Source organism: Dasypus novemcinctus, chromosome 3 (assembly GCF_030445035.2).
Source record: "Dasypus novemcinctus isolate mDasNov1 chromosome 3, mDasNov1.1.hap2, whole genome shotgun sequence".
Classification (NCBI taxonomy): Eukaryota; Metazoa; Chordata; class Mammalia; order Cingulata; family Dasypodidae; genus Dasypus; species Dasypus novemcinctus.
In genome coordinates this window covers 116,107,403-116,127,980 of record NC_080675.1, presented here as the reverse complement: position 1 = coordinate 116,127,980, position 20,578 = coordinate 116,107,403, and the positions used below count along the sequence as shown (strand labels likewise).

Here is a 20,578-nt window from a genome sequence, read left to right as displayed (position 1 = left end):
ATTTCAATTTCTCCATTAACTTGCACATCAAATATGAACTACTCATAATAAACACCATTTCCCCCACCCACCCCCTTTTTTTCCTTCTACTTATCCTCTTTAAATAGGACTTCCAGATAACTCTTTTACATCTCTTTGGCTAAGCAGTGGCTCAGATGCTGAATTCACAAAACAAATGAAATTATACATAGTTCAGTAAAAGAAAAAAAAGTCAATACCTACAGGTCACATTTGTGAAAATGGTTTACCTCAAGCATAATTTTCTATGAAAACCAAACCACATCCCTAACTAAAGGGTACCAGTGAAAAATGCTAAATAGTGAAGTATTTCCTAATTTTATTTAATGGATACATTTATTTTTGCTACTTTCAAGAAACCACAGGAAGATGGTAGATGTGGGACCATATATTAATTTGATTTAAAAAAGATACAAGTTACTCAGTTTTCCAAAGCTCTTCTGGTATCTTAAAATGGAAAGTTAAATCACTCCAAGAGAGCACATTAAATGTTTTATTAGTCAGCATTAAGGATCATGCTTTTCAGACTCCACTAATAAAAAGTTTACTGGAAGAACAGGAAAAGTATGGTCTTGCATAAAGTTAATTCACTGCAAATTAGATTATATGTGGTCCTTTAGGGAAACATGATCCTGACAAAGAGGGGGAAATATAATACCTAGGCATGATTCTATAAGAATTTCCTGGGAGATTAAAAAGCAAATATATTGCTTCTCGGCCTTTTGGCTAAGATCACGTATAAAACGCAAACATCAAGGGTCACAGAAGTATGGAGAAAGAACTGATCTAAATAAAAAATTAAAGTCTAATTTATTCTGAAACCAACCAAACTGGTAACCTTTACATTAGAGCAGGGGTTCTTAACCATTTTTATTCCATATTCCTTTGCCAGTCAGGTGAAAACCAGGGACCCTTGCCAGGTCCACACTATACTGTGTATTATTTAGTAAATATACCACACCCACACCAACACATCCCCACAAGAATAATGTTTTTTTGAAATCCAATTCGAGCTCACAGGCCCCTTGTTAAGAACCCCTGCATCAGAATATGCTGATGCTGGATATAACACCTAGGACATATTTACAGTACATGTTTATGGCTATTTGTTCATTTTTATTCTTTTAGGTACTTTGAACTATTATCTAGAAAAAGAATTTATTTTCTTTTCTTCTACAGATAATATACTTACCAGATCTAAAACTAGGGAGAATTCTGGTGTGCTTCTTGTTTTCAATGGAAGAGCTGGTTTCCTATTTAGTTGTTCTTCTGTCAGTGGTGGAACGTGCTTGATAAAATAATAGCTATAAATCAAATTTTAACAAAATGTCAACATTTCTACTTTTTCTAAATATGAAACATATTACTAAACTCGGCTCATCTTTAAAAATGCACATTTAACCCAGTAAATCAAACTTATAAACCATGTAGTTAAAAGGAGAAATATACAAATTAGTACCTCAGTAATTCAGTAAAAGTATTAATACCTACAGGTCGCATGTTCTTTGCAATGTATCATTCAGCCTTCCCTCCACACACGTATTCTCAGGGGAAGGAATGCAGGAATGGAGGAAGGGAAGAAGGAAAAGACAACTCACTCGTCAAATACTAGGAAGGAAGAAAAAGTCAACTCACGGGTCAAATACTTCCCAGTCTTCTTCATAGGTGGCCTCTGCGTGGGCTGATGAATAACCACTATCTGGAGTTACTGGTGCTAATATATTTAATACAGTGAAAAACAAAATATAAGATTTATTTACTTAATGCTTCCCAAAAGTAATACATTTTTACTACCTCTCTCTAAGATTTTCCTGAAGCCCTGTGTATTTTAGGTTAAAGATAAGAGAGAAATCATTTGTAAACAGTGTTTAAAAGCAAGTTAATTAAAGATCTGACTTCAGATCTAAAGAAAACAATTACAAATTGTCACAAAATGATAAGCTAGATCATGGTTAGTAGAATTAAAATTTCTATCAGGTAAGAGAATATTACTAGTTACTAGAAAAATATACTCCATAAAAATTCAATTTCTAACTGAATGTTTTTATGTGTAGCAACCATAAAAATTTCAGTGTCCTTGTAGTGATAAGACCTTGCTAAGTGCCTTGTACATATAGTCAATCAATGTAAGCTGGCTAACAGTTAATAAACTGACAGGTAGTTTTTAACCTGGAATCCATGAAGTGTCTTTAAGAGGTCCATGAACCCCTGAAGACTTATGAAAAATGTTGTAATATCAAGGCTATAGCCTTTAAGACTTAAGAAATGCTGCTCTATATAGAAAGAGTTGCTTTTGAAGACCTGTTACTTTTTTTCTGAAGTACAACTTAAAAATAATCAAGGGAAGCAGATGTGGCTTAAGCAATCACGCTTCCATCTACCATATGGGAGGTCCAGGGTTTGACTCCCAGGGCCCCCTGATGAAGGCAAGTTGGACTGCAGGGAGCGCTGACCTGAGAGGAGAGCGGGCCTGCACAGGAGTGCTGGCTTGTGCAGCAAGATAGCCCAAGCAGAGAGCTGGCACAGCAAGATGACACAACAAAAAGAGACAAGAGGAGAATCAAGAGGCACAGCAGCCCAGGGAGCTAAGGTGGTACAAGAGACTGAGCACCTCTCTCCCACTCCAGGAGGTCCCAGGATAGGTTCCTGGTGCCTCCTAAAGAGAAGACAAACAGACACAGAAGAGAACACAGCGAAGGGACACAGAAAGCAGATTGGGGGAGGGGGAGCAGGCAAAATAAATAAATAAATAATCTTTAAAAAATAAAAATCAAGGGGAGCCGATGTGGCTCGGTGGTTGGGTGTTGGCTTCCCAGACCAAGGTCCCGGTTTCAATCCCCAGGCCTGGTACCTTAAAAAAATTTTTTTTTAATTTAAAAAAATCAAGAAGCAATTCTATATTCCATGCTACATAGCCCATTCTACGTTTGAACTAAGACTGTATTGATAGAAACTAAGGAATTATGTTGAAAATATTCTAATAATCACAACTTAAGTTGAAGTAGACAACAAAGATAACTTGCAAGCTAAACAGGTTATGACTCAGTTAAAAGTTTAAGTTGAAACCCAGTAGAAGTTGATATAATTTTCTATAGAAATAGAATGTGGATAATAGTTTTCAAGACATAATTAACTTTTTATGTTAGTACCATTTGCTAATACCTTTGGAGACAGAACCAATATGATGTGTATGCTTAATAAATGATCCAGAAGTAAAGCAGAATGTCTAGTTATATATGACTTAATTTTATAAGCCAATAATGGTTCTTCAGCCCAAGGGGATAATGGAAAAATATATTTCCTAATCACTCTACTGTTTCAAACTATATTACCTTTTTTTTTTTTTAAAGATTTTATTTATTTCTCCCCACCCCCTGGTTTGCATTTGCTAAATCTGTCTGTTGTGGGCTGGTGGCACTGGGAACTGAACTTGGGAGGGAGAGACAAAATCGCTTGCGCCACCTCCGCCCCCTGTTTTGCTGTGTCTCTCATTATGTTTTCCTTGTGTCTCCTGTTGCATCAACTTATTGCATCAGCTTGCTATCTTACTCATCTTCTCTAGGAGGCACTGGGACCTGAACCTGGGACCTCCCATATGGTAGGGCTTGAGCCATATCCACTTCCCTATTACCATATTAAAGCTAAGAAAACTGAGTCTCAGCTTAAGTAAGTTGTCTAAAGTCACAACTAAAGTAAATGGTAAAACTGTTTCAATCCCTGGCTTATATGGAAACAAAGTTAATGTTTTTTTGGTACTACCCCAAATCAGTATGGAGCACTAATTTACCATGTCTTCTCTAATTTCCCAACTCACATTTAAGTCATATGCTCAGTGGCCTCCTTCTTGTTCTTTGTTCTCAAAGTCAAGGAAAAGTAATAATTCTGTCACACTGAGAGTCAACCTTTTAAGATATCATAAATGCTACCTCCATCAATCTTCTCCAGTCTCCTCCCAGTCAGAGTAACTGCAATGTGCCACATCATTTTATTCAATTATTTGTAGTAGTGTTCACCATACTGTACAGTAACTATTCTATATATTCCACTCTTCAGTTAGTCTATCAACTCCTTTAAGGTCAAGGATCATATCTAAATTCATCTTTATCAACAGTACCCAACACAGGGAAGCAGATGTGGCTCAAGAGATAAGGCCTCTGCCTACCATACGGGAGGGCCTGGGTTTGATCCCTGGGGCCTTCTGGTGAAAAGAAGAAGAGAAAGCATGCCTGTGTAGCAAGCCAGTAACTGTGTGGCAAGCCAAGTGCCCATGCGGTGAGTCAAGTGCCCATGTAGTGAGCTGAGTGCCCACGTGGTGAGCCAAGTGCCTGCGTGGTGAGTCGAGTGTCCATGTGTGTGCCTGCATGGTGAGCCAGTGCCCGTGCAAGCTGAGTGCCCGCATGGCGAGCCAGTGCCTGCGTGGTGAGCAGTGACCACACGAGCGAGTCATGCAGCAAAATGATGATGCAACAAGAGAGACAAAGGGGAGTCAAGGTGAAGCACAGCAGAGACCAGGAACCGAGGTGTAGCAACTGACAGGGAACCTCTTTCCACATCAGAGGTCCCCAGGATCGAATCCCAGGAAATCCTAGAGAAAAAGATGAGAAGACAAAAAGAGAAATTGATACAGAAGATCACACAGTGAATGGACAGACGCAAAAACAGTGGGGCGGGGGCAATGGAGGGGAAGGAAAAATAGTACCCAACACAAATATTAGTCGCTCAATAAATTATAGAGGAATAGATGAATTACTGAGACAAGTAGATTTAATCTTACTTTTCCCGTCTAGAAACCCCTAAGGTTGTAGAAATCCCTTCTGCATCTTCACATTTGGGCGGGTAGGGGAGCTTGTATAGCACCACAAAAACACAGAACAAACATCATAAAACAGGAAACAAAGGGCCGCTGACTAAATACTTTACCATATTAGCCTTGTAACAATGGGCAAAACAATATACCTAAAATGGTAGGTCATCAGCAGATTAAACTGCAAGTCTTACACAGGTAAAAATGAACAGTTTATCAAGGTACCCAAACTAATTCAAGGGGTTAATAATATGGTGCAGTGGTATATGGGAGCACTGTATTTTATGCATGATTTTTCTAAAAACCTACAACTTCTCTAATTAAAAAAAAAAAAAGAATGAGCTGTTTATAATCCTTGATGATACACCTGTTAGATTTAGTATTATTCTTAAATTTTGGGTTCAACCACTTGAGTAACATCCACTCCCGATATTCTACTTTCATTTGACAAATTTATTTTGTTGCCTTTAAAAAATCATATTGCTACTACTGGGTTATATTATATAAACGTTTCATAAATGTATAAATTTTCTATTTACGTGTCTTGTGCTGTTTCAATGATTAAAGTTTCCCCTCTATATTTCAGAGAAGTATATTATTCTACGTCCTTATATCCCAAACTATATTTCTTTCTTTTTTATATTAAGATTTATTTACTTAATAATCCCCCCCACCCCTACCCCTGCTCTCTGTTGTGTCCATTTGCTGTGCATTCTTCTGTGTGATTGTCTTCTCTTCTTGTCATCTTTTTAGGAGATACCAGGAACCAATCCCAGGACCTTCCAACATGGGAGAGAGGCACCCAATTGCCCAAGCCACCGCAGCTCCCTGATTTGTTGTGTCTATCACTGTCTCTCCTTTGTATCTTTTTTTGTCATGTCCTCTTGTTGTGCCAGCATTCTGCGCTACAGCCAGCCAGCTCTCTGTGCTGTGCAGGCCAGCTTGCTTTTCACCAGGTGGCCTTGGGAATCAAACCTTGAACTCTCCATATGGTAGCTGAGAGCTTAATTGCTTGAGCCACATCCACTTCCCCAAACTATATTTCTTAATCAATACATATTTACTGGACTCTCAAATATTTGGCACTACAAGGAGTAAGAAACATATCAAAGATACAATCTCTGCCCAGGAGAATACAGTCATCCTCAGTTTTATTTCTGCTTCTTAATAATGTTCTAAAATCCAAGGAAAAGAGTTTTATCTTTCAGCCTTATATGCTTATCTACCACAACCCTTAGAGATAAGAAATATCTGATATCCTGTTTCTATATATCCATGACAACTAACCCATGCCTTACCCAGGAAATTTATATTAAGTCTTTGTAAAGATCCAGAGTTAGGCAGCAAGTTTTGGGCTTAGGGAAAGATCCAAGAACAGAAACACCTTTTGGAGATCTCTGTGTGAAGCAAATCTGAAGGTATGAAAACATCTCTATGTAGGGACCTCAGATCTACCTAGAGTTAGGTTTGATTATAAGTAGTATGTCCATAAACATGAACATGTATTTTGCTAGTTGTATTAAACTTCTCCAAGCAAGAGGATGGTGGAAATAATTAAACTGTAAAATTACTAATACTTAGTCAAAACAATCTTTCAAAAAAGAAATACTCAATTTCAAAATGACTGAATTCTTGGGAGAGTTTTTTTCCCGATTTTATTTTATTTTTTTAACGTGAAGGAAGAAATACGAACGTATTTAAACCGCTATTTAAGAAAAATATGAATATATGCATTTTTTAGAAATTATTCATGAAGATGCATAAGAAAAGGAATATTCTTCACCTGTAAGGGGTGGGATATCACGATTAACTGTTTCTTCTGCTTCTTCTAAACCGTTATTTATTGATGGCTTCACCTGAACTGCTTGATTTGAGTAAGGTGCTCCATTAGTTGATGTAGTAGTACTGGTAGTGATCTCATCCACCTGTTCCATATCAAGTTGTTTTACTATCTCTTCAGCTTCCACAGCCTGTCCTGGGGAATCTGATCCTGATGTTCCTAAAATCATGATTCAGTATACTCTCAATCATCATTTTAAAAACTCATACATATTTCAATAAACTAAATACAAGAATTTACTTAATCAGACTGATTAATAAATGTAAACAAAGTTTTTTTAAGACTTTATGGCCAAACATGAGCCTTGATTTAGAACTTCTTTTCATTAAAGCAAATCACTCTCTATTAATTATAATAGCTTGCATTTATTAGGTAAGTGCTAGGCATTTTATATATATTCATTATCCCCAAACATCCCAGATCCTTCTGGTTCAAATACTGAGCATCCTAGCCATTGTGGCTGGTTTTAATTACCAAAGGTAGTTATTCAAGAATGATCTAACTGTTCCCCTAAGCATAAGAACCTTTTTATTAAAAGAACAATTTCTCAACAAAATTCCATCTCAATAATAAAGATAGAAATTTGTTGTCTCATTAAACTCAGCCACAACTCTGCTACTGTCTCTGTGCCTAATTCTTCTTCCACTACAGAATGATCCCAACTCTTTTCTACAGCTTTCTGGAATCCTCCAAATGACATTTTAAACCACAAAAATAAGAAAAACAAAATCAACCTTCAATACTCCCAACTTCCTTACAGAATATCCTTCTCTTGTTGCTTTAAATTTAATCTCTTTTATTAGAAAACCCCTTTTCCAGATATCTCTTCCCTCAAAGCTCTTTATTTTCCCATACCTCATATACTAATTTAATCAGAATTCTTTATATCCACTGCTGCTACCAGATCATTGGTTTTCCACAATTCTGCAAGAATACCTATTCCTTTGTGATTGATGTCGCCCAGTTACATAATTCTTCACTTATCCTCACTGCTGTCATCTACTATTGCCAGCATTCTCTCTCAACCACAGAGGAATTAACTATTAATACCAGTTTATATTGCTCCTGTCCAGTTGTTACCGCGGATGATATCAATGACTCATCCACTGATAGCCTCAAAATTCTTGTCATCTTCAGTTCCAACTAACTTTATTCACACTGCTCTTCAGCAGTTATTACCAGGGCCATATCCTGGACATTACACCAAGAAATTGTTTGCCTCTGACACCTAAAATACTAATATACTAATCCCTGACCACAACCTCCTTATTAGTCCAATTATCTACTTCATTCTCCCATAACATTTGAACTTCAAGTTTAGTAAAGGATTAAGACCACTTCTTTCTATTTCAAACACATCCCTCAACAGCTTCTTCCTCATGGTCACCATCTAGTAAGAGACTTCCTGGTTTATCACTTAAATCACTCTCTAGTCAGCTAACTCAGTGTCCTTGCTCCCTTGTCTCTGCACAGAAATCCCTCTTGATTCAGTCTAACCAACAGGATTTCAAGATCTAGTCCCAGAAAACAACACAATCATAAAGAATGGCCCTACTCCAAATAAAGCCCTTTAACCATAGCTAGTCCTTTATTACTGCTGCTCAGCACTATTTTTGCATTTGTTCGCTCTTTTATTTCCTACAGCATTTTAAACTCTTCACCATTCTCTTAAAGTTCCCTGCCACACCACCAGGACTCTCAGCAAATGACACTATCTTCCTTCAAAGAAAAAATTAAAACTATCAAATCAACTCCTTCCTCTCCCAACATCTTTTTTTGCATGCACCTTCATAGCTTATTCCTCCAGCAACTGAGAAAAATGTTGCTTCTCCCTATTTCCATTTCTCATCTCCCACCCCCACCCCAAGATGGCTCCCTCATCTGTCTGCTCCTTGTCTGTTTCTTCTTTAGGAGGAACCATGAACCGAAACTGAGACCTCCCACGTGCAAAGTGGGAGCCCAATTTCTTGAGCCACATCCATTCTCCCCTATTTCAATTTTAATCCTTTAACATGTTCTCTTGATCCCAAACGTCTTCAGCAGTCTCCAGAAACTTTCTCCTTTATTCTTTCTTTCCTCTATTAGACCTTTCCTTAAGGCGAAAAATTATGCTTGTCTCTCTCAAACGCAAACCATTCCTTGAGACTTGAACTCTCTAGTTTCTTTTCTTCATATAAAAGCTCCTCTCCTAAGAATAATGTACACTGTCTCCTCTCTTACTTTCCATTTTGTTCTTCTATCCAAAGATGTTAGGCTTTCAATCCCAAACTGGAAACTGTTCAGGCAAAAGAAACCAATGACCTTCTAATTGCCAAGTTCAGTATTATCTTTTCAAAGTTCCTTTTCTTCTATTTTATAGTTATTTGACCTTGGTTTCTTGTATTTTCTTTTCCTTTAGTTTCTATTACACAAAGTCTCTCTCCTGGGTTCTTCCATTGCCTCCTTTGTTGGCTCATCTTTGTACAGTTATTAAATTTCTTCCCCCAATATTTTGGCCTTGGTCTGTTGAATTAATTTACTGCATCAGTTTCAACTAGTACCTATAAGCCGATGACACCATGGTCTTGCCTAAACCCAGAATTTTTCTAAGTTCTGCACAGAACAGAAAACTGTTATTGGACATTTTTAAAATTTTGTTGTCTCATCTCAAAATCAGCTCTGCCCAAAGTACATTAAACCCAATTACCTACTTCCCAGGAACTTACTTTCCATCTTAAATCTTCTACCATGTGTCATCTTAACCTTCTCTCCTTCAACTCCAATCTGAACACAAAATTTGTCCATTCTACATCCTTTGATCCTTCCTTTCTTCTCTTAACGCCACAATTAAGGTGTCATAGTCTTATCTGGATTTCTGCAAAGTCTATTAATTGTTCTCCCTACTTCCAGTCTCTACATCAGGGGTTCTAAACCTTTTTTGTTCCACAGACCCCTCTCCCAGTCAGGTGAAAACCATGGACCCTTTCTCAGAATGTAAAGGCAGATAGTTTTATGACACTTAACTAGCGTCAGATCTAACTATCATAATTTCAAAGTACAGATGAGCGTCAGTGATTTTTTGATATGCAATAACTGTAATGTGATTCAAAATGAATACTACCATAATTTATTGCATACATTCATAAATGAAGGAAGTGCTAGATTTCAGTTAGAGGCCAGAGAAAATAAAGATAATAAGTTGATTTTTTTCAATTCAAGCTCATGGACCCCCTGAAATCTTTCCACAGACCCCTGGTTAAGAAGCCCTGCTCTATACTTTAGAATGTAGCCTACACACTAGTGCCAAAATATATCTTTATAAAACACACATAGGATTAGATTACCAGTTAAAAACTTTCGATCACCAACCTACTGCCTAAGGATAAAGAAGTTCAAACATCTTAACCATGTTCGCTATGTAACCTCACTTCTTCTAACTGTCCTACCTTATCCCTTGCTGTGCCCTCCTGCTGTGCCCTCCTTAAATCCAACACTTCATCAGTTACAAACTCATCACAATTCCCAAATACACAATGCTGTTTCCTATTGTGGTGCCTTTGTTTTGCTGCTCCTGGAATGCCCTTCCCTACCTGTAAACACCTACTCATTTTTCAAGATTTAGCTTTTCTGCAAAGCCTTTTGTGAGCTGCCATCACCACCACCCAGAAGCAACCCCTCCATTCTTTGAATATCCCCCCAATATTCCGTAAGTCTTTCATTCCACCTACATAAATTTATTATACTTATTTATTTATGTATCTCCCTCCCTCTTAGAAAATGTAAGCTCCTTGAGGGCAGGGACTACGTATTAATCATCTCTGAATCTCTAGTGCCTAACATGATGAGAGAATACTGGAGATACTCAATAAATCTTTGCTGAATGAACTAAAATCTTTACAACACCCCTAACATTTAAGTATAATTATCCCTTCCAAATAATTATTTATTTAATTTAAAAAAATAATAAAGTATAATTATCTCATTTCATGGACTAAGTGGCACAAGAATTTAAAGTGGTCCAAGGTAACATGGTTAAACAGCAGTGGAACTAAAATTTTAAAACAAGTTTATCTAACACAGCTAAGCCCATTCTTTTTCTACTACACCATCATTTTCAAAGATGTTCTGTGGGACACTAGTTCTATAAGAGGTTAACAGATGTTCCACAGAAAAGAGTTCTGGGAAGCAGACTTGGCCCAATGGATAGGGCGTCCGCCTACAACATGGGAGGTCCATGGTTCAAAACCCGAGTTTCCTTGACCCGTGGGGAGCTGGCCCGTGAGTGGTGCTGGTGTGCACAAGGAGTGCCGTGCCACCCAGGGGTGTCCCCTAAGTAGGGGAGCCCCATGCGTAAGGAGTGCACCCCGTAAAGAGAGCCGCCCAGTGCGAAAGAAAGTGCAGCCTACTCAAGAATGGTGCCACACACACAGATTGCTGACACAACAAGATGACACAACAGGAAGAAACGCAGATTCCCGGTGCCGCCGAAAAGGATAGAAGCAGTCACAGAAGAACACACAGCGAATGGACACAGAGAGCAGACAACTGGGGGGTAGGGAGTGGGAAGGGGAGAGAAATTTAAAAAAAAAAAAAAAGAAAGAAAAGAGTTCTGTGGTCAGTAAGTCTAGGAAATACTGAGTAAAACAAACCTAAAAGAAGTTTTGGATTTGTTTATGTTTTGTTTCCACTATAGACCTTCACAGTCCTTTAATGTATTCTAATATGCACTATTTTCTTCCCCGGGACAACCTGATTTTACATTACACCATTCTGACTTTTAAAAATTGCATTATCATCCAAAAACATAATCAAGATGAGAATTCAAAAATCATGCAACACTGAGATTGAAACAGTCATCAAAAATCTCCCCAAGTGCTGAGTTTCTACCCAGGGGAGCTCTGTCCTTTCCCCAATGGAACAGCAACAATCTCCAAGTGCAATGGCTAAGGCCAATGAGGAAGGATGTTCTAATGATGAGCCATTGATACTAATGACTATGCTTAGGAGCCTGTGTGCCTGAAATATGAACTAAGCCTAGAGCTGCATGGTGCCTACGAGTTACCTCCTGAGAGCCTCCATGTTGCTCAAATGTGGCCACTCTCTAAGCCAAACTCAGCATGTAAATGCATTACCGTCCCCCCAGCATGGGACATGACTCCTGGGCATAAGCCTCCCTGGCACCAAGGGATTACTACCAACTACTACCTGGTGAAGCAACTAGAGAGACCTCGAATAAAAGGGTCAACTCAGACCAGCAGAATATCTCAGCCTACATGTTGGATCAAGTGTTAAAAACTGTTCTTTGACCTTGAATAAAAGGGGTAAATGTCAAAGAGAAATGAGTTTATATGGCTAAGAGTCTTCCAAAACAAGTCGGGAGGTCATCAGAGAGGTCGTGCTTATGTACACCTCAGCAGGACCCCAGAAAAAGCCAAAGTAGTTACAATCCTAAGTACTGGTTCTCCTGAAGGCTACAGAGAGCCATAGGGTATTTGGTCATAGCAGATGGATTTGGAGTTCTGTGCCATGGCAGAGGGCCTCTTCTGTCACTTTTACTGAACCTGTGGTTGGTGCTAGGGATGGTGCATACTCAGGAGACTTGAGTCTCTGGACTGCCCATGTGTCACCTGGGCCCTGAGCCTTAGCAGACTGGTGACTCCTACTCTCTGGTTAGTTGGTCTTACCAGGTCAGCTAACAAGGAGGTGAAGATGGTCAACTACCACACCAGGGTATTGAGAGTGCCTACAACTGCAAGCAGAGGAATTGCATCCATCATCCGTGTGGAATAAGCCCCGTCTTGATCTAGAGGTGGAGAGGGCATCACCATACCAGGGTCCACAGAATGAAGGAATAAAATATGGACTAGAGTGGACTTACTAATATTCTACTATAAAACTATTGTGACTGGTAACAAAAGAAATTTTAGCATCGAGGTGGAGAAAGTGGCCACATTATTTGCTGAGGGAAGTACAGATGTGATGTGGGGATATTTTTGGGATTCTGAATTGTTCTAAATGATATTTCAGGATCAGATGCTGGACTTTATATATATCCTGCCATAACCCACTGAATGAACTGGGGTAGTGTGTGAACTACAGGGTAAACTATTATCTATGTAGTGCAGCAGTGTCCCAAAATGTGTTCACCGAGTGAGATGAGTGTGTCACGATGAGGGAGGCTGTTGGTGTGGGAGGAGTGAGGTGGGAGGTGGGGGGTATACAGGAACCTCTTTGTATTTTTTAATGTAACATTTTTTTTGTGGTGTATATATCTTCAAAAACATACAATTTACAAAAATGATGAGGTGGGGGGGTGGGGAGTTGGTTATATGGGAACCTCTTATGTTTTTTAAAAAATGATTTTTAATGCAACAATCCTTGTGATTTATTAACTTTAATTTTAAAAAATAACAGAAAAAATAAGTAAAAAACAGGGGGCACAAAAAAACCCATTTCCATCACCTCAGAAAGTTCCACATGTCCTTTTCAAGCCAATCTCTTACTTCTAAGCAGTCAATGACCCGATTTCCATTACTATTAGTTTTGCCTATACTTGAATCTCATATAAATGCAATCAATCAGCAACAAACAAACAAACAAACAAACCTCAAAATGAAAAGCCTAGGACCAGATGGCTTCTCAGGTGAATTCTACCAATCATTCAAAGAAGATATGGAATACCAGTCTTGCTCAAACTCTTCCAAAAAACTGAGCAGGCGGGAGCACTACCAAACTCATTCTATGAAGACAACATCACCCAAAAACCAAAGCCAGATATACTACAAAAAAAGAAAATTACAGACGAATTACTCTAATGAATATAGATGCAAAGGTCCTCAATAAAATACATGCTAAACAATTCCAAAAGCACATTAAAGAATTATACACCATGATCAAATGGTTTTTATCCCAGGTCTACAAGGGTGATTCAACACAAGTAACTCAATTAGTGTAATATACCACATTAATAAGTTAAAGAAGAAAAAAATCACACAATCATCTCGATTGACACAGAAAAGCCATTTGACAAATACAGCATACTTTCTTGATAAAAGCACTCTGAAAGACAGGACTAGAAGCAAACTTTCTCAACATGGTAAAGTGCATATATGAAAAGCCTACAGCTGACATTGTACCCAATGGTGCAAAACTAAAAGCTTTTCCACTGAGACTGGGAACAAGACAAGGATGCCCACTGTCACTGCTGTTATTCAATATTGTGATAGAAACTGTAGCTAGAGCAATTAGGCAAGAAATAAAAGATGCGCCCAAATACGAAAGGAAATACAACTTTCACCATTTGCTGATGATACCTAGAAAATCCCAAAAAATTCACAAGCAAGCTACTAGAACCTGGTGAGTTCAGTCAAGTGATGGGATACAAGATTTATATGCAAGAATCAGTAGCATTTTAATAAAGGTAAACAATTCAAACCAATTATAAACAGAAAATGCATGTCCTCCCTCACTGAGAGTTGCAGAGGATAAGGACTGAGACTTCTGACACAGAGAGGGGACATGTCAGAGCATGTGTTCCAGGTCCAAATCCACAGGTGCTATTGGAGCATCTTTTTCCAAGGGACAGCCATGCGGAGGAGTGGAATAAGGCCCTACAGTTTGGAGAAAGGCTGATGTATCTGAGAAACTTAAAAAACAAAAGCGTCTAATATGAAGGATTATGGGACCTAGCCTTTGCTGATGTCCCCAACGATATAGTCCCTTTCAAGCTGTGAAGAGTCCAAGGTCTGCGGAAAAAGCTAACGAGCAACTGGCTGGCATGGTACAGAAGTCAAGAAGAATGGAAGAACCAGCCTAGAGCTTGGTGGACACCATGCATCTCCAGCCATACCAAGGTCTACCTTACCTTTGCATCATTTTGGGTGGATGCTCACACCAATATCAAAACTTCACGACAACCACAAGCAGGAACTTGCATAGAGAGCTAGTGTCTTTCCTTGAAGAACTAAAGGGAAAGGTACCTGATATACCAGGATTCTCCTGGATAATGTCCTGCCCATCTGCCAAAAACATCATGTATATTGGTCTAGAAACTTGGACCCTGGGGAGCATTACGTTTTGAAAACTCTAGGTATTAAATACTTTTCAACGACTAAAGTGAACTGGGAATTGGCAAGGTGATGGAATAAACATTTAGCTATATACTAGGAAGAAAAGGCCAATTCATCTGAATTTTGATGTGGATGGACTGCACCCATCCCATCACATGAGCTATTGGCACACCCATCCTGGGAGGTATGTCCTACAGAGAACGGCCCTACATCACAGAAGAAATTTACAAAAACTGGGCTGCTCTCAGGATTAGAAATAATGAAAGTGAATCCCTCTCTGGGGAAGAAACTAGAAGAAGTAACTCAAAAAGTGAATAAAGCAGTAGTATTAGCCTTATCTTGCTTTGGAGCTGCCCAAGAGGGTACCCATAAACATGGTGACTGCTTTAACCCACCAAAAGAGATTCGGAGACATGTGACAAAAAAGTTCACAGCTAAAGACATAATTAGCATATCTAATGACTTACTTGACTTAAGCTTATAGTTATCCTGCAAAAGGGTTTTCCTTTTCAGAAACATGTTTTGCCTTAGAAAATGACTAACACAATTAGTATGCACTGCACAAAATGATTTTCTGCTTGGTGTGAAATTCAAGATTTGTCAATTCTAAATTCGGTATATTTTTTAAAAGTCCTTAGAAGCAGAAATATATATTAATTCCCAGTTAAAAATTTGCTGGCATTACAAATGCACACACCTATATGAACCCCCACTAAGTGCAAGTCCTGGTCCAGAAGAGACAAAATTACCCCACCTGTGATTTTTATAATAATCTCTTTATAATGATTTTTTTAAAGCAGTGACATTTCTATACACTACCAATGAGAAATCTGAGGAAGAAATCAGGAAAAAAACCAAACACTCCATTTACAATAGCAACTAAAAGAAACAAGTATCTAGGAAAAAACTAACCCAGGACATAAAGGACCCATACTCAGAAAACTACAAAACATTGCTAAAAGAAACCAAAGACCTAAAAAAAATGGAAGGACATTCTGTGTTAATGGATTGGAAGACTAAATATTGTTAAGATATAAATTTTGTCTAAATTGATTTACAAATTTAATGTAATTCCAATAAAAATTCCAACCCTTCTGTACAGAAATAGAAAAGCTAATTATCAAATCTATTGGGAAAGGTAAGGGGTCCTAAACAGCCAAAAATGTTTTCCAAAAGAAGAAGGAAGTTAGAGGACTCTGACTTCCTGACTTTAAAGTATATTACTTAGCTGAAGTGGCAAAAAGAGCATATGGTACTGGCATAAAAACAGACATACTGACCAATGGAACCAAACTGAAAATTCAGAAAAAGACTTCACAAGTGATTTTTGACCATCAAACCCACCCAACTGGGAAAGAACAGTCGACTCAACAAATGGTGCTTGGTAACTGGATATCCACAGCTTAAAATAAGAAAGAAGACCCTTATACAAAAATTAACTCAAAATGGATCCAGGACCTAAATATAAAAGCTAGAAACATAAAAATCCTAGAAGAAAATGTAAGGAAACATCTTCAAGACATGCCAGTAGGTTTCTTAAACTTTCTACCCAAAGCACAAGCAACAAAAGAAAAAAAATAGAGAAATGGGACCTCCTCAAAATTAAACACTTTTGCACTTCAAATGACTTTGTTAAGAAGGTAAAAGGGCAGCTACTCATTAGGAAAAAATTTTCAGATAGAGTTTGATCACCTAAATGTTATAAAAATGTTATAAAAAAGGCAAGCAACCCAATTAAAATATGGGCAAAAGACTTGAATAGCCATTTCTCCAAAGAGGAAAGAGAAATGGTCAGAAAAACACATGAAAAGATGCTCAACATCACTAGCTATTAGGGAAATGTAGATCAAAACTACAATGAGATATCATTTCACATCTTACAGACTGGCCATTTTTAAAAAGCAAAAAACCTCAAGTGCTGGAGAGGATGCAGAGAAATGGGAACATTCCTTCACTGTTGATGGGAATGTAAACTGGTGCAGCCTCTGTGGAGGAGGGTTTGGTGGCTTCACAGGAAGCCAAATATAGAACTGCCATAAGATCCAATAGTCTACAGTACTAGGAACATATTCGGAAGAAATGAAAGCAAAGACGGGAACAGATACATGCACACCTATGTTCACAGTGATACTGTTCACAATTATTAAAAGATGGAGACAACCCAGATGTCCATCAACCAATGAACAAATAAACAAAATGTGATATACTATTCAAATGTAAAAAGAAATGAATTTGGGGTGCATATGACATGTATGTACCTTGAGAACATTATGTTGAGTGAAATAAGCCAGACACAAGAGGCCAAATATTCTATGGTCTCACTGATATGAACTAAATATGATGAGTAAATTCATGGAGTTAAACTACAGAGTTCAGTTACTAGGAGATAGAAAGTAGGTTGAGAAGGGGGGTCTGATACTGAATATACAGAGAACGCTTAATAAGGGGGATTGTAAATGTGGGGAAATGGTTGGCGTTAATGGTAATACATTATATTGAGTATTATCAACACTGCAGACTTATAAGCATGATTGTGGCTGAAAGGGGGTAGTCTAGGGAAGTTAATGTCAATTAAAAGAAAGCTAGAGGGACTGTATAACAGTGATTTCAATGGTAGACGATGATAGTGATTAAAAATACAAAAACAAGCATGTTCCTCTATTAAGAAGTGTTAAGAATATGGAGATACATGGGGAAATTATAACTAATATAATGTATAGTTAACAGAATCTTGTAATATTTTTGTAGCAAGCAATGGCAAAGAAGGTTCTGTATCAGTTGCTAAGGGTCAATAATGGGGAGGAATAAGGGGTTAAGGGATTTTTATTTTGGAGTAATGAAAACGTCTGACATGGACTGAGCTGATGACAGTACATCTCTGTAATGAAACTGAGAGCCACAAAGTATACACTTTAAATGGATTGAAAGCAAGGTACGGGACGATATAACACAGTGAATCCCAAGTTGAATGGTGGACTGTGGTTAGCAGTACTAATATGAGAACATTCTCTCATGAAATATAACAAATATATAATACTAATATGGGGTGTTAATAATAGAATAGTTTGTGGGAAAAATACACCAAATATAATGTATGGACTACAGATAGCAGTAATATTATGACAATGTTGTTTTATCATTTTACCAAATGTGTCACAACAATTTAAGGTGTTGGTGGTAGGATGATGTATGGGAATCCTTTATGGTAATAAAAGATTTTGCTAAAGAGCCAAAAAAAATAAAATTAAGTTAAATTAAATTAAGAAAAATTTTTTAATATATATATATATGGAAAAAACTAAATTCATTTGGTTTAGGGAAGCTTTACTAGTTGTCTGAAGATCCTTGGGGGTGGGGGGGACAAAACCAACTAAATGATTAAAAAAAAACTGTTACCAAATCCAGTTCTAATTCACTTAAACAAATATTTAACAAATTCCATTTTATTAATCTAGGATATTGAAAATGTTTCTGGATTCTCTCTAAGGATTAAAGAAGTCACCCCAATACAGAAAAGATAAAACTTTCCCTCCACCCCAAAGTTTATTATATAACTTTTCAGATAATGAAACTAGAGTTCACTACAATAGAAGTAAATATAGCCTATCTTTATTTCTGTAATGAAAAAGAAAGCCCTTTTAGGGGATGTCTATTTTTATTGAGGATGGATATATAACAAAAGGGCAGAAAACAAATTTAAGACACTGAAAGTAAGTTAGTATAATAAAAAAGATATTTAAAACAACTAGAAAAACTATAAATATTTTAAAACTAAATGATGGTTAATGGTTTATACTTACCATTTTTATTTGCTGGTGAAAAAAAGTTGAACACAGGAGAAAATATGGTCCCCAATAATGTAGTCCTTGGAGGACTGCCAGAAGAAGGACTATCTTCTAATTTTCCATTTTGTTTTACATGTTGATTTGTCATTTCAAAACCACCAGCTTCTATGAAATAGAAGGAAATAAATTGTGATTCAGAAAACAGACTTTCAGAAATATGTTTTAAATGATTCATTTGAAAAGTAGCTTTTTTCCTTTCAAAGTACTAATTAAGATTGATATTTATGAAGCTTATTAAAGAAATCTTAAGGTAAATCATTTGAAAAGTAAATGATCCTTATAGGGTAAATATATTTATAATGTCTTATAAATGTAGAAGTTTTACTGAGTTTTTTCAAAGTAGATTTACATCTACTTTGTAATTATATATAATCATTTAGAGAATCTCTGAAAGGCTTCAAATCGACACAGTATAACAGAAATCAGGAAAATTCTTTGTAAACAAAGAAAACAAGTTACCAAAATTTGAAGCACAAGTCTAAGGTTCTGTTTCTGTTTATTTACTTTTCAAGAGGCTGCCTACTTCCTAAGACCTTCCCTTCTAATGAAAAACAGCTAAACAACATAGTTCGATTGAGGCAGAAGATTAGGTCTAGCAGTACCAAAAATTACTTATGGCTATTAAATCACTATTTCAAACTGGTTAGGAAAAATAACTTGCTGCTTTAAGTTTCCTATAAATTTTTTCACTTTGGGAAAATATAAAAAAATGAAATGCTTTAATTATCTTTAACTGCACACCCTTATTTGGTATCTACCACATTTTTTTCACTCTCTGCTTTAGCTCTTTTAACATACATCTTTCACTCTTTTCTCCCTCTTTTCCTGTCTCAGTCTTCTTTTTCTCCCCAATGGCAATTTGAAGCACATATATCAGAATATTTGGGACAGTGGAGAGGTGTTGCTGTTGTATTTAAGAGCATGGGGTAAAACGCAGCACTTCATGTTCTAGAGTGTTGTCTTTATAGCTTTCTCTGGTTGCCCTTTTTGTTTATAATGTTTTTCTCTTTCTTTTTGGCTTTGAGGAGTTTCTCAGCTGTACAATAAAGTATTGCCCTTGAATAGAGCTTATCAACAACAGCCCGACTGACATATCTGGGTCAGATTAGTCTTTGTTGAAAGGTGTTGCCTTGGGCATTTGAAGGATCTTAGCAGCATCCTAGGCCTCTACCAGCTAAATGCTAATAGTAACCATCCCCACTCCAGCTTTGACAACCAAAAAGTTCTCCAGACACTGACAGATGTCCCCTGGGGGACCAAAGTTACCCCCAGTTTAGAACCACTGACCTGAATGATACAAGTCCCCTCTGACTCTTAAATTCTATGATCCAGAAACAAATTGTTTGCACATCTTTCAATTAAATTAGGTTACAATTATTACTACTTTAAGAGATAAATAGTACAAGGGCTAGTTATTCTGTCCTTACTTATTTTAAAGCACCAAAGTCAATTTTTAAAAAAACAGAAAAGACACATGTCAGGTGAGATCTCTGCTCACAATAAAACAATATCTAAATATTAACAAACCTCCATTTACTTGACTTTTCCGTCTTACTCGAGATATCTGTTTGTTAGGCTTTCCTCCTGTTCTTGGTGTTGATGTGATCAAATTATTATCTATATCACGTTCAATTCTACTCCGTTTCGAGGGATTTTCTCTCTCTTCCTTAAAGAGGAAAAAACACTCACTGAGCACAGTCATTCTGCCTTAGAAATACTTTTAAAATGATAAAATAAAATGTAAAATATTGTCTTACATTTTACATGCTAGCAAAATACTGGATAATACACCGTGCCCTGAATTTTCAGCAGTTTCCCATTATTCTCAGAATTCCCCTAAAGAACTGAGATTTTTTTCTTCAGCACTGAAGATAGAAGAAAGAATCCCACTCAAACTTGCTGGCCTATCACATATTACCCAAACTGACAAAGAATAGGACCGGCCACTGCCATACCTCATTGCCAAAAATTGATACTTTAAATGTCCAAATTAACTCCAAGGAATTTACTTCTTGATAAAGTT

General features: G+C 37.2%; 1 protein-coding gene and 1 pseudogene across 3 annotated transcripts in view; one reads left to right on the top strand and one right to left on the bottom strand.

Annotated features, from left to right (window-relative positions):
- The window catches only part of CTDSPL2 (CTD small phosphatase like 2), a 92,481-nt gene that overhangs the window by 22,371 nt on the left and 49,532 nt on the right, over nt 1–20,578 (bottom strand). For all 3 annotated transcript variants that reach the window (XM_004466755.4, XM_058294095.2, XM_071214178.1), the window contains exons 3-7: nt 20,083–20,221; nt 18,511–18,660; nt 6,606–6,821; nt 1,654–1,732; nt 1,211–1,322 (exon numbers count right to left, since the gene is read on the bottom strand). In XM_004466755.4, coding sequence (XP_004466812.1) covers nt 1,211–1,322; nt 1,654–1,732; nt 6,606–6,821; nt 18,511–18,660; nt 20,083–20,221 — 696 coding nt within the window. The remainder of the gene's footprint in view (nt 1–1,210; nt 1,323–1,653; nt 1,733–6,605; nt 6,822–18,510; nt 18,661–20,082; nt 20,222–20,578) is intronic.
- Nucleotides 14,101–15,267, top strand: LOC139438705 (arginase-1 pseudogene; annotated as a pseudogene).